General features: G+C 41.9%; 1 protein-coding gene across 1 annotated transcript in view; it reads right to left on the bottom strand.

The window, feature by feature from the left end:
- The window catches only part of LOC139376045 (receptor-type tyrosine-protein phosphatase N2-like), a 144,579-nt gene that overhangs the window by 24,795 nt on the left and 107,534 nt on the right, over positions 1 to 12,250 (bottom strand). The window contains exons 16-18 of the mRNA XM_071118167.1: positions 9,656 to 9,862; positions 4,854 to 5,001; positions 4,347 to 4,420 (exon numbers count right to left, since the gene is read on the bottom strand). Coding sequence (XP_070974268.1) covers positions 4,347 to 4,420; positions 4,854 to 5,001; positions 9,656 to 9,862 — 429 coding nt within the window. The remainder of the gene's footprint in view (positions 1 to 4,346; positions 4,421 to 4,853; positions 5,002 to 9,655; positions 9,863 to 12,250) is intronic.

The raw sequence follows: 12,250 nt of genomic DNA, 5'->3' as shown, positions 1-12,250 counted from the left end.
CTTAATTTAAGAACGTGAAATGTTAGAATAATATTAGAGAGAATGATTTATTTCAGCTTTTATTTCTTTCTTCACATTCCCAGTGGGTCAGAAGTTTACATACACTCAATTAGTATTTGGTAGCAATGCCTTTAAATTGTTTAACTTGAGTCAAATGTTTAAGGTAGCCTTCCACAAGCTTCCCACAATAAGTTGGGTGAATTTTGGCCCATTCCTCTTGACAGAGCTGGTGTAGCTGAGTCAGGTTTGTAGGCCTCCTTGCTCGCACACGCTTTTTCAGTTCTGCCCACACATTTCCTATGGGATTGAGGTCAGGGCTTTGTGAAGGCAACTCCAAAAGCTTGACTTTGTTGTCCTTAAGCCATTTGCCACAACTTTGGAAGTATGCTTGGGGTCATTGTCCATTTGGAAGACCCATTTGCGACCAAGCGTTAACTTCCTGACTGATGTCTTGAGATGTTGCTTCAATATATCCACAGATTTTTCTATTCTCATGATGCCATCTATTTTGTGAAGTGCGCCAGTCCCTCCTGCAGCAAAGCACCCCCACAACATTATGCTGCCACCCCCGTGCTTCACGGTTGGAATGGTGTTCTTCAGCTTGCAAGCCTCCCCCTTTTCCTTCCAAACATAACGATGGCCATTATGGCTAAACAGTTCTATTTTTGTTTCATCAGACCAGAGAACATTTCTCCAAAAAGTACGATCTTTGTCCCCATGTGCAGTTGCAAACCATAGTCTGGCTTTTTTATGGCGGTTTTGGAGCAGTGGCTTCTTCCATACTGAGCGGCCTTTCAGGTTATGTCGATATAGGACTCATTTTACTTTGGATATAGATACTTTTGTACCTGTTTCCTCCAGCATCTTCACAAGGTCCTTTGCTGTTGTTCTGGGATTGATTTGCACTTTTCGCACCAAAATACGTTAATCTCTAGGAGACAGAACGCGTCTCCTTCCTGACCGGTATGGCGGCTGCGTGGTCCCATGGTGTTTATACTTGCATACTATTGTTTGTACAGATGAACGTGGTACCTTCAGGCATTTGAAAATTTCTCCCAAGGATGAACCAGACATGTGGTGGTCTACAATTTGTTTTCTGAGGTCTTGGCTGATTTCTTTTGATTTTCCCATGATGTCAAGCAAAGAGGCACTGATTTTGAAGGTAGGCCTTGAAATACATCCACAGGTACACCTCCAATTGACTCAAATGATGTCAATTAGCCTATCAGAAGCTTCTAAAGCCATGACATCATCTTCTGGAATTTTTCCCAAGCTGTTTAAAGGCACAGTCAACATAGTGTATGTAAACTTCTGACCCACTGGAATTGTGATACAGTGAATTATAAGTTCAATAATCTGTCTGTAAACAATTGTTGGAAAAATTACTTGTGTCTTGCACAAAGTAGATGTCCTAACCGACTTGCCAAAACTATAGTTTGTTAACAAGAAATGTGTGGAGTGTTTAAAAAACGAGTTTTAATGACTCCAGCCTAAGTGTTTGTAAACTTCCGACTTCAACTGTATATATTTTATATTGTATATTCTTCAAAGAAGCCTTGATGACAGCTTTGCACACTCTTGGTATTCTCTCATCCAGCTTCACCTGGAAAGCTTTTCCAACAGTCTTGAAGGAGTTCCCACATATGCTGAGCATTTGTTGGCTGCTTTTCCTTCACTCTTTGGCCCAACTCATCCCAAACCATGTCAATTGGGTTGAGGTCGGGTGATTGTGGAGGCCAGGTCATCTGATGCAGCACTCCATCACTCTTCTTCTTGGCCAAATAGTCCTTACACAGCCCGGAGGTGTGTTGGGTCATTGTCCTGTTGAAAAATAAATTATAGTCCCACTAAGCGCAAACCAGATGGGATGGCGTATCGCTGCCGAATGCTGTGGTAGCCATGCTGGTTAAGTGTGCATTGAATTCTAAATAAATCACAGACAGCGTCACCAGCAAAGCACCCCACACCATCACACCTCCTCCTCCATGCTTCACGGTGGGAACTACACATGCAGAGATCATCCATTCACCTACTCTGGGTCTCACAAAGACACAGCGGTTGGAACCAAAAATCTCAAATTTGGACTCATCAGACCAAAGCACAGATTTCCACTGGTCTAATGTCCATTGCTTGTGTTTGTTGGCCCAATCAATAATTTTCTTCTTATTGGTGTCCTTTAGTAGTGGTTTCTTTGCAGCAATTCGACCATGAAGGTCTGATTCATGCAGTCTCTTCTGAACAGTTGATGTTGAGATGTGTCTTTGTGAACTTTGTGAAGCATTTATTTGGGCTGCAATTTCTGAGGCTGGTAACAATCATGAAATTGTCCTCTGCAGCAGAGGTAACTCTGGGTCTTCCTTTCCTGTGGCAGTCCTCATGAGAGCCAGTTTCATCATAGCGCTTGATGGTTTTTGCGATTGCACTTAAAGAAACTTTAAAAGTTCTTGAAATTTTCCTCATTGACTGACCTTCATGTCTTAAAGTAATGATGGACTGTCGTTTCTCCTTGCTAATTTGAGCTGTTCTTGCCATAAAATGGACTTGGTCTTAGCCCTATTTGGTAAATCTTCTGTATACCAACCCTACCTTGTCACAAGACAACTCATTGGCTCAAACACATTAAGAAGGAAAGAAATTCCTACCTCATGAAGCTGGTTGAGATAATGCCAAGAGTGTGCAAAGCTGTCATGAAGGCAAAGGGTGGCTACTTTGAAAAATCTCAAATTGTCACGCCCTGGTCGTAGTATTTTGTGTTTTCTTTATTATTTTGGTCAGGCCAGGGTGTGACATGGGTTTATTTATGTGGTGTGTTTTGTCTTGGGGTTTTAGTAGGTATTGGGATCGTGGCTTAGTGGGGTTTTCTAGGTAAGTCTATGGCTGTCTGAATTGGTTCTCAATTAGAGGCAGGTGATTATCGTTGTCTCTGATTGGGAGCCATATTTAGGCAGCCATATTCTTTGAGTGTTTCGTGGGTGATTGTTCCTGTCTCTGTGTTTGTTGTCACCGGATAGGCTGTATAGGTTTTCACGTTTATTGTTTTTGTTTCGTCTTTATTAAAGATGTATCGAATCAACACCGCTGCATTTTGGTCTGACTTTCCTTCAACCGAAGAAAACCGTAACACAAATATAAATATGATTCCATGTGTTATTTTATAGTTTTGCTGTCTTCACTTTTACTCTACAGTGAAAAATAGTAAACATTTTTAAAAAAGAAAGAAAGAAAAACCCTAGAATGAGTAGGTGTGTACAAACTTTTGACTGGTACTGTATACAAAAGTATGTGGACACCCCTTCAAATGAGTGGATTTGGCTATTTCAGCCACACCTGTAGTTGACAGGTAAATACAATCGAGTACACAGCCATGAAATCTTCATAGACAAATATTGTCAGTAGGCCTTACTGAAGAGCTCAGTGACTTCCAACGTGGCACCGTCATAGGATGCCACCTTTCCAAAAAGTCGGTTCATCAAATTTCTGCCCTGCTAAAGCTGCCCCGGTCAACTGTAAGTGCTGTTATTGTTAAGTGGAAACATCTAGGAACAACATCAAGGCAAAGGGTGGCTACTTTCAAGAATCTAAAATATATTTTGATTTGTTTAACACTTTTCTGGTTACTACATGATTCCATATGTGTTATTTCATAGTTTTGATGTCTTCACTATTTTTTCTACAACGTGGAAAATAGTAAAAATAAAGAAAAAGCCTTGAATGAGTAGGTGTGTCCAAACTTGTGACTGGTTCTGTATATTTGGGGTAAATGTGTAAATTTATGTTGTATTATACAAGGCACATTTACAAGAGACATACTGTACCTCTCAATATGTCTTCCCTGTTAAAATAGAGGTTAAAGAAACATTTTAAAATCTACACTGATTGAAGTGGATTTAACAAGTAACATCAATAAGGGATCATAGCATTCACCTGGTCAGTCTATGTCATGGAATGAATTGTACACAGGTACATAGTGTATATAGGCAACATCAAAGCACAACAAAACTGAACTGCATAGCTGTGAAAAACAGTACATTAGCATAATTCAAGGTCAATAACAGTCACAGATCAACTATGCTTTCAAAATGAGGGAATGAATAGGGTGAATCATGCACGTTACCCTTCCCCACCCATTCCCCATGTGAATATTCACTCATTATTTCTAATAAAACAATCATTAATATTCAACGCATGAAAACAGTGTGCATAAGCAATACCAGGCATCTTACTAAAGCTAAGCAATCTGTTACATCAAATTGTATATTGTAAAGCACTGCTTTGCTTTAGTTCGTTCTAAAGTACAGCATCCCAACACTATAAAGCAGAGTTTAGTATACTGAAACGGTACTTACAATTGGGCTGGCATTGATGTAATCTGAATTGCTGTGGCTGTTTTCAACCTTCAAGGTAATTCTTGAGTGATCATCTGAAATATAAATGGAGGAATTTATTGCACCAACTCAACAAGGACTCATCACCGTGCTAGGCCTGCCTGAAGTGTGTTATAAGCACTGGACTGCTCAAATACTCAAGAATACACCCTCAAACATAACCTTTAAGCTATTACTCAAACCTAAAGCAAACCTGCTCCATATATCTTATTATTTGAAATAGTCTCAGATGGGTGCAATTGACAGGAGCATGATATCTAACAGGAGGAGAGCTTACAGGCCTTGTGACCTGGGGTGATCTAGTGGTCTAAGCTGCTGCCTGATGTACTGCTGTGAGCATGGGTTCAAATCCCATTCACTGTTCTTTTAGCACACTCTCTTCTACCTTTCCTCTCTATCCAATAAACATGGAACAATACAGAAGGAGTGGGACTGCCCCACTCCTTTAAAAACAGAATAATTACTTACAGGCCACCACTGCATTGGAGCGGTTCTTCTTTGTGTTCCCTGCCCCCAGGCCTGTAGTGGAGGCGTTGGGCTCAGCCTGATACGCACACAGAGCCTCCCACTCCTTCTCCAGACGATTCTTGTTCTTCAGGTGGTCCTCCATGTAAGACTAGGGAGGAAAAAGAAGACATGGAGTCAATATGCATTCAATAACTACAGTTGTACCCATCATGTCAGTTGGTGTGTATTCCTCCTCAATGTAAGACTAAGGAGGTCGAGGAAAGAGAATATATTAACCAGGTAAGTCAATTGAGAAGACGTTCTCTTTGACAATAATGATCTGACCAAGAAGGAGCAATGCAAAGAAAGACATACAAACAACTCAAAATAGAATATTCTTAAGGCATCTTTAATCATAATCCACATAATAATTAAAATTGGCTGTTGCTGCATGATTATTTTCCTGGTGGAAATGAAGAAACTACATCTGTAGTCAGGAACAGGAATAGTTCCCTCACAATGATAAGCCATTCAACCGAGCCCATTACCTCTCATACTGTATTCATCATTAAGTCAGGAGCACTGACTTTGATTAACTGCCGCTAATGAGATTGTCAAAGCTAAATGTGAAACCTACTGTAGCATGTTTTAGCACAGGGGCCAAACGGGTAGAATAGCTATTGTTCCTCTCTGTTGATAGAGGACAGTTGGACTGAGATGGTTGTTGGACATCAATGATTATCCAGGGTCCATTCACAAACAGGCAGGAAACAATCACCAGAAATGTCTCTTTAAAGCTGCATTATGTCACTTTTTGGGCGAACCAACCAAATTCACATAGAAATTTGAGTTATAGATCTGTCATTCTCATTGAAAACAAGTCTAAGAAATGGTAGATCTGTTCTATGTGGGCTTATTCTACGCTTCCCAATCTTAAATTGAGTTTTTGCGCCTTTTGCTTTCGATTTTGTACACCAGTTTCAATCAGCTCAAAATACAATATTTTTGGTTATTGAAAGATATTTCACAACGTTTTAGATGGTACAATGATTTTCTACATTTCTTGTTTTGTCACAAACTTAAATTATGTGAACTATTAGAATTTGTATTAATTAAATAAAATAGTGTCCTAAAACGGACTCAATGCCTGCGTCAGAAATGACAGCCTATTTCCTATGTAGTATACTACTACCATCAAAAGCAGTGTACAGTAGGTAATAGGCTGCCATTTTGGACACAACCCTAATATAATTCTATTAATAACATAAGGTTACAAATGAGTAGGTACATAATCTGGATTCATGTTCATTACTCAAAAGGGGCTTAATAGACTTTCTCTTAACAGGGTATAGTGCACTACTTTTGACCAGAGCCGTATGGGCCCTGGTCAAAAGTACTGTAGTACACTAGGGAATAGGGTGCCATTTTGGATGTATCCTTGTCTGACTCTTACTCACTATGATATTGAAAAAGCATAGTGGAATACAGCATACAGAGGCGCGCGTGTGACACACACACACACACACACACACACACACACACACACACACACACACACACACACACACACACACACACACACACACACACACACACACACACACACACACATTCCATTTAACAATGCTACTTTAATCTCTGCCCACACTACCCCGGTACACATCGGTCTCCATATCATATCAACACTTATTGCATTATGTGCTGACACACTGAACACAGTCTGGGAAACGGGCTACATTTTTTAGCAGGGCACGAATTCATGGCCCTTCCTTGATTTAGCCCCTTATCGAATAGCAGCTTCATTCTATACTTATCTCCTTCCCAAATACCCCCTCCTCTACCCCTGCATCCCCCCTCCTCCACCAGCCCTACCTGCCAGGGCATCAGAGAGACACACTCTCCTCTGTGCTAATGCCAGAGTAATGGGGTTTTGTACTGTGTAAAGGGATTATTGCAATCCAATCAGGAGGTGCTGAGATCACCATGTGTCAGGCAAACACTGGCTAATCCCCTTACTGCTGGGTTTACAGCTGCCAAAGGTGCTCAATAAAATCAGAATGAAATAACGCTCGATGAGGAACTAGTGCTCGGCTCAGGGCTGCTCAGAGCTGTCGATGACATTGAGGCAGGGCTAGAGCCTCGTAATGAACTAGAATAGAGCACCTGGGTAGGAGAAGGACATATGCACATAGTGTATAAGCAGGTTTAGTTTTACACTGATGGGGTGGTTCACAAATGGCACCCTATTCCCTTTATACTGTAATGCACTACTTTTGACCAGAGCCCATCAAATGGAGTGCACTAAATAGGGAACAGGGGGCCATTTTGGACGTAGGTATGGAGATGCCAGGAAAAGGAACTAGCGTACAACTGCAACTTACACAGTACAGTGAGGTAGCTACAGTATCACATGGTTCTAATAAGGCAAGTTTTAAAAAATCCTGGATTAAGTTTATATGGGATATGTCCCAGATGACACTACTTTTGACCAGAGCCCATCAAAGAGCGTGCATTATAAAGGGAACAGGGTGCCATTTGGGACACAGCCATGGAATAGGGGGTATCATGGAAGATTAAGACCTGCTCCTGAACACATATTGTGCTTTCCAACATAAATGCTCCCGATAGGGTTTTCCTCTGACACTGTGCTGTTTTAAAGTGATTAAACAACATATTACTTCATATACACATTGTGCCTGCAACATTGTGGTGTAAATCAACACTCCAAATTACACCTCAACACACACCCTCACACTCAAAATAACTTCAGACTTGGCGGCTTCGCAAACCCCTAATCTATATAGACTCCAAGCAGTATAATCTATAACACTTACTGGGCCAACAACAAAAGACAAGATAATGTGCTTTATATATGGGGCAAGTTAATCCGTTTAAGGCACAGCCAAGTCTCTGTATGGAGTCATATTCTGAATGAGTCACATGGGAAAAAGTAATACATTAACATAGATAAGATGGTGCAAGCCATTTCTCAAATTAAAATCAGTCGGGGATCATGATGTTGTGGGATTTGCAGCTTTACAGAAGGCAATTCATTTTGAGTGTAAAAAACTTAGTAAGCAATTATGCTTTTTTCTGACACCCACAGTTTTAATCACTCTACAATGGACTGTAAGTATGCAGCTCGTACTGTTGGTACTGTCTTTCAGTACTGCTTGTGAAAACTCAATATCATTTCAGAATAGTGCTGATCTGACTCTGGTCATATGATATGTCTGAGGAAACTACTCAGAACATTTACTGTGTCTAGATGAACAATCACTTTTAAGAAAGGGCATTTGAGGGCATTATGGACTTCCGTGTTGATGTCCATAAGAATTGCTATGGTGTTTGGAATGAATACAGACCACTAAAAACGTATCAACTAAAATACAGACTACTAAAAACATTTCAACTGAAATACAGACTACTAAAAACATTTCAACTGAAATACAGACTACTAAAAATATTTCAACTGAAATACAGACTTCTAAAAACATTTCAACTGAAATACAGACTACTAAAAACATTTCAACTGAAATACAGACTACTAAAAACATTTCAACTGAAATACAGACTACTAAAAACATTTCAACTGAAATACAGACTACTAACAACGTATCAACTAAATTACAGACCATAAAAAACATAAACTAAAATACAGACTACTAACAACGTTTCAAGTAAAAGCTTATCACACACAGTACTGAACAAAGAAAAAGTATCCCTTGACCTGAAAGCTTCAGGAAAAACAAAGGGAAACATCAACCCTTCTCTATCAAGAAGATGGCATTCTTTTTTATTTTAGAGAAGAGTGGGAGAGGAGAGAAAGAGGAGAGAAGATAGAGGAAAGGGGGAGGAGGAGAGAGAGAGGAGAGGGGGGATGAATTGCAGGAGAAGAGAGATGCGTGCCCCTGGATCTGCCCCCGTCTCTTGCAGTATGTAATGAAGCAGTGCATTCAGGATGGGGGGGCGGGACCAGGGGCGCAGTGGGAAGGCAGGGAGCGTGGCTCACACCTCCTGATTAATTTGCCTTTGCTTCCCTGCCCTGGCTGGCTCCAATATGCACCAACCCACCAAAGGCCCAGTATCATGAACACTGAACAGAACCTCTCCAATGACGGCCTCGTGGCCCAGTTCATTCTCATATTTAAACTGGCGTATGTGGGAGGACGGGACAAACATTTTGGCCGATCCATTGATAATGGGCTCAGTTGAGTAGCAGCACATGTTACTATCTGCTGCCAGGGAGTTGTCCAAGGTACTGAAGCTCACAGAGCTTTCTCTCATGTTACCCTGCTGCTCCACTCACTGCCAGTCAGTCAGAATAGCACAGCCAGACAGAGGGTCAACCGTTGTGTGCGTGTGTGTAAGTTCATGTGCATGTCTGTGTGTCTCATATACTCCCAGCGTAAATCTCAGGGGCAATTAAGAGCTTCATGCTAATTGAACACATCCCAGGGTCCTTCTATCACTGTGAGAAGCATATGATGCATGTAGACGCAGAGCAGGAGAACAGAGTTATGTGAAGAATAGCTATGTATTGCAATTATGGTAGACTGAGTTTTTCAGAATCAATGGATATTTTAATCTGTGTGAAAATAAGACATGTGGAACAAGCCTGCTCATGGAAATGTGGCTATAATGAGATGAATAGAAACAAAGAGAGAGATGGTGCCGGAGAGAGAGAGAGAGAGTAGGAGGAGAGGAAAAAAGAGACTATGTGTAAGAGAGAGAAATAAAAAGAAAGACAGACGGGATAGAGAGAGATGAGACACAACGACAGACAGACAGACAAGCAGTCAGTCAGAAATAAGGATGTTTACCAGGATCATGTGTCCAGTGGAGATGTCCATGTTGGAGTGGACGGGTTCCTCAGACCAGGAGGAGGTGGAGCTTCGTGCCGAGGGGCTGACCATGGGCCCCCCGTCGCTGAATTGGGACGACACACTGTTGAGCCGTGACGACACACTGTGCATCGGCTCTGGGCGCTCTGCCGGCGGCTTGACCGACATCCGCTGACGACACAGCTCCTAGGAGCAGAAGGAGGGACAGGGGTAGACCATAAGCACAGTTTTATTTTTTTATTTTACCTTTATTTAACTAGGCCAGTCAGTTAAGGGCAAATTCTTATTTTCAATGACGGCCTAGGAACAGGGGTTAACTACCTTGTTCAGAGGCAGAACGACAGCTCGGAGATTTGATCATGCAACCTTTCGGTTACTCGTCCAAAGCTCTAACCACCTGCCGCTCCAAGTAACAAAGTAGTAACAGTAACAAAGTAAACTCACTTATTCCGTGAAATACATGTTTTTCATATCCTAATGTTTCTTAAGACCTACCTATACAGAATCAAGGTATTTTTATGGTATACATTAAATTTATTATTAATAGGCTGTTTAAAATATAAACTCAGCAAAAAAAGAAATGTCCCTTTTCAGGACCCTGTCTTTCAAAGATCATTCGTAAAAATCCAAATAACTTCCCATGCTTGTTCAATGAACCATAAACAATTAATGAACATGTACCTGTGGAACGGTTGTTAGGACACTAAAGAGGCCTTTCTACTGACTCTGAAAAACACAAAAAGAAAGATGCCCAGGGTTCCTGCTCATCTGCGTCAATGTGCCTTAGGCATGCTGCAAGGAAGCATGGGGACTGCAGATGTGGCCAGGGCAATAAATGACAATGTCCCTGTGAGACGCCAAAGACACAGGGAGACAGGACGGACAGCTGATCGTCCTCGCAGTGGCAGACCACGTGTAACAACACCTGCACAGGATCAGTACATCTGAACATCACACCTGCGGGACAGGTACAGGATGGCAACAACAACTGCCTGAGTTACACCAGGAACGCACAATCCCTTCATCAGTGCTCAGACTGTCCGCAATAGGCTGAGAGAGACTGGATTGAGGGCTTGTATGCCTCTTCTAAGGCAGGTCCTCACCAGACATCACCGGCAACAACGTCGCTGGGCCAGACAGGACTGGCAAAAAGTGCTCTTCTCTGACGAGTCGCGGGTGATGGTCGGATTCGCGTTTATCGTCAAAGGAATGAGCGTTACACCGAGGCCTATACTCTGGAGCGGGATCGAATTGGAGGTGGAGGGTCCGTCATGGTCTGGATTGATGTGTCACAGCATCATCGGACTGAGCTTGTTGTCATTGCAGGCAATCTCAATGCTGTACGTTACTGGGAAGACATCCTCCTCCCTCATGCGGTACCCTTCCTGTAGGCTCACCATGACATGACCCCCCAGCATGACAATGTCACCAGCCATACTGCTCGTTCTGTGTGTGATTTCCTGCAAGACAGGAATGTCAATGTTCTGCCATGGCCAGTGAAGAGCCCGGATCTCAATCCCATTGAGCACGTCTGGGATCTGTTGGATCAGAGGGCTAGGGCCATTCCCCCCAGAAATGTCCGGGAACTTGCAGGTGCCTTGGTGGAAGAGTGGGGTAACATCTCACAGCAAGAACTGGCAAATCTGGTGCTGTCCATGGGGAGGAGATGCATTGCAGCACTTAATGCAGCTGGTGGCCACACCAGATACTGACTGTTACTTTTGATTTTGACCCCCGATTCATTCAGGGACATATTATTCCATTTCTTTTAGTCACATGTCTGTGGAACTTGTTCAGTTTATGTCTCAGTTGTTGAATCTTGTTATGTTCATACAAATATTTACACATGTTAAGTATTCTGAAAATAAACGCAGTTGACAGTGAGAGGACATTTCTTTTTTTGCTGAGTTTAGATGTTCCTAAGGCGTCATAGGCTGCTTCCTGCTTCCAAACGGTTTTGGTGTTAATGACCATGTTAATGACCACCTCCAAGGAAACGGTTGCCGTCGCTAAATCTACGTCACTATTATACACTACCTTTAGGAGTGCACATTCACAACCAATGAGGGTTTGACTGATGGCACATAACTTTTGCTATTGCGCACGTTAACATTTACAGTTTGCATACTCTCAGCTTACATGATGTTGGTGGCTTGGCACATCTAATGAAAATACAAAAGGCCTATATAAAAGGCCCTTCTGTAGAGTCATTTTAGTATTTTGTGCTCGAGCATGTGTTCAACCTGTTATTTCAGTAATACTGAAATATTATTAGAGGAATATTTAAGGAATACTGAAATAGTTAAGACATTTTCTCCAAGACAATGTGTTCAAATTATTATTTTTCTCTGCTTCATGATCTGGGCTGCATTCTAAATGGCACCATATTCCTTTTCTAGTGCACTGCTTTTGACCAGGGCCCAAGGGGGAATATGTAGGGAATAGGGTACCATTTAACACGCAACCCTGGTGTCAGTCTGTTATACTGTATATGGTTGATCACCATGTTGTATTGTAGGATGTGGAGGAATGTTGAAAACAAAAACCCTGCGTCAAAAGATACATCTGTTCTCC

The sequence above is a fragment of the Oncorhynchus clarkii genome, chromosome 20 (assembly GCF_045791955.1).
Source record: "Oncorhynchus clarkii lewisi isolate Uvic-CL-2024 chromosome 20, UVic_Ocla_1.0, whole genome shotgun sequence".
NCBI classification, from domain to species: Eukaryota; Metazoa; Chordata; class Actinopteri; order Salmoniformes; family Salmonidae; genus Oncorhynchus; species Oncorhynchus clarkii.
This window is presented reverse-complemented; position numbering and strand designations above follow the sequence as displayed.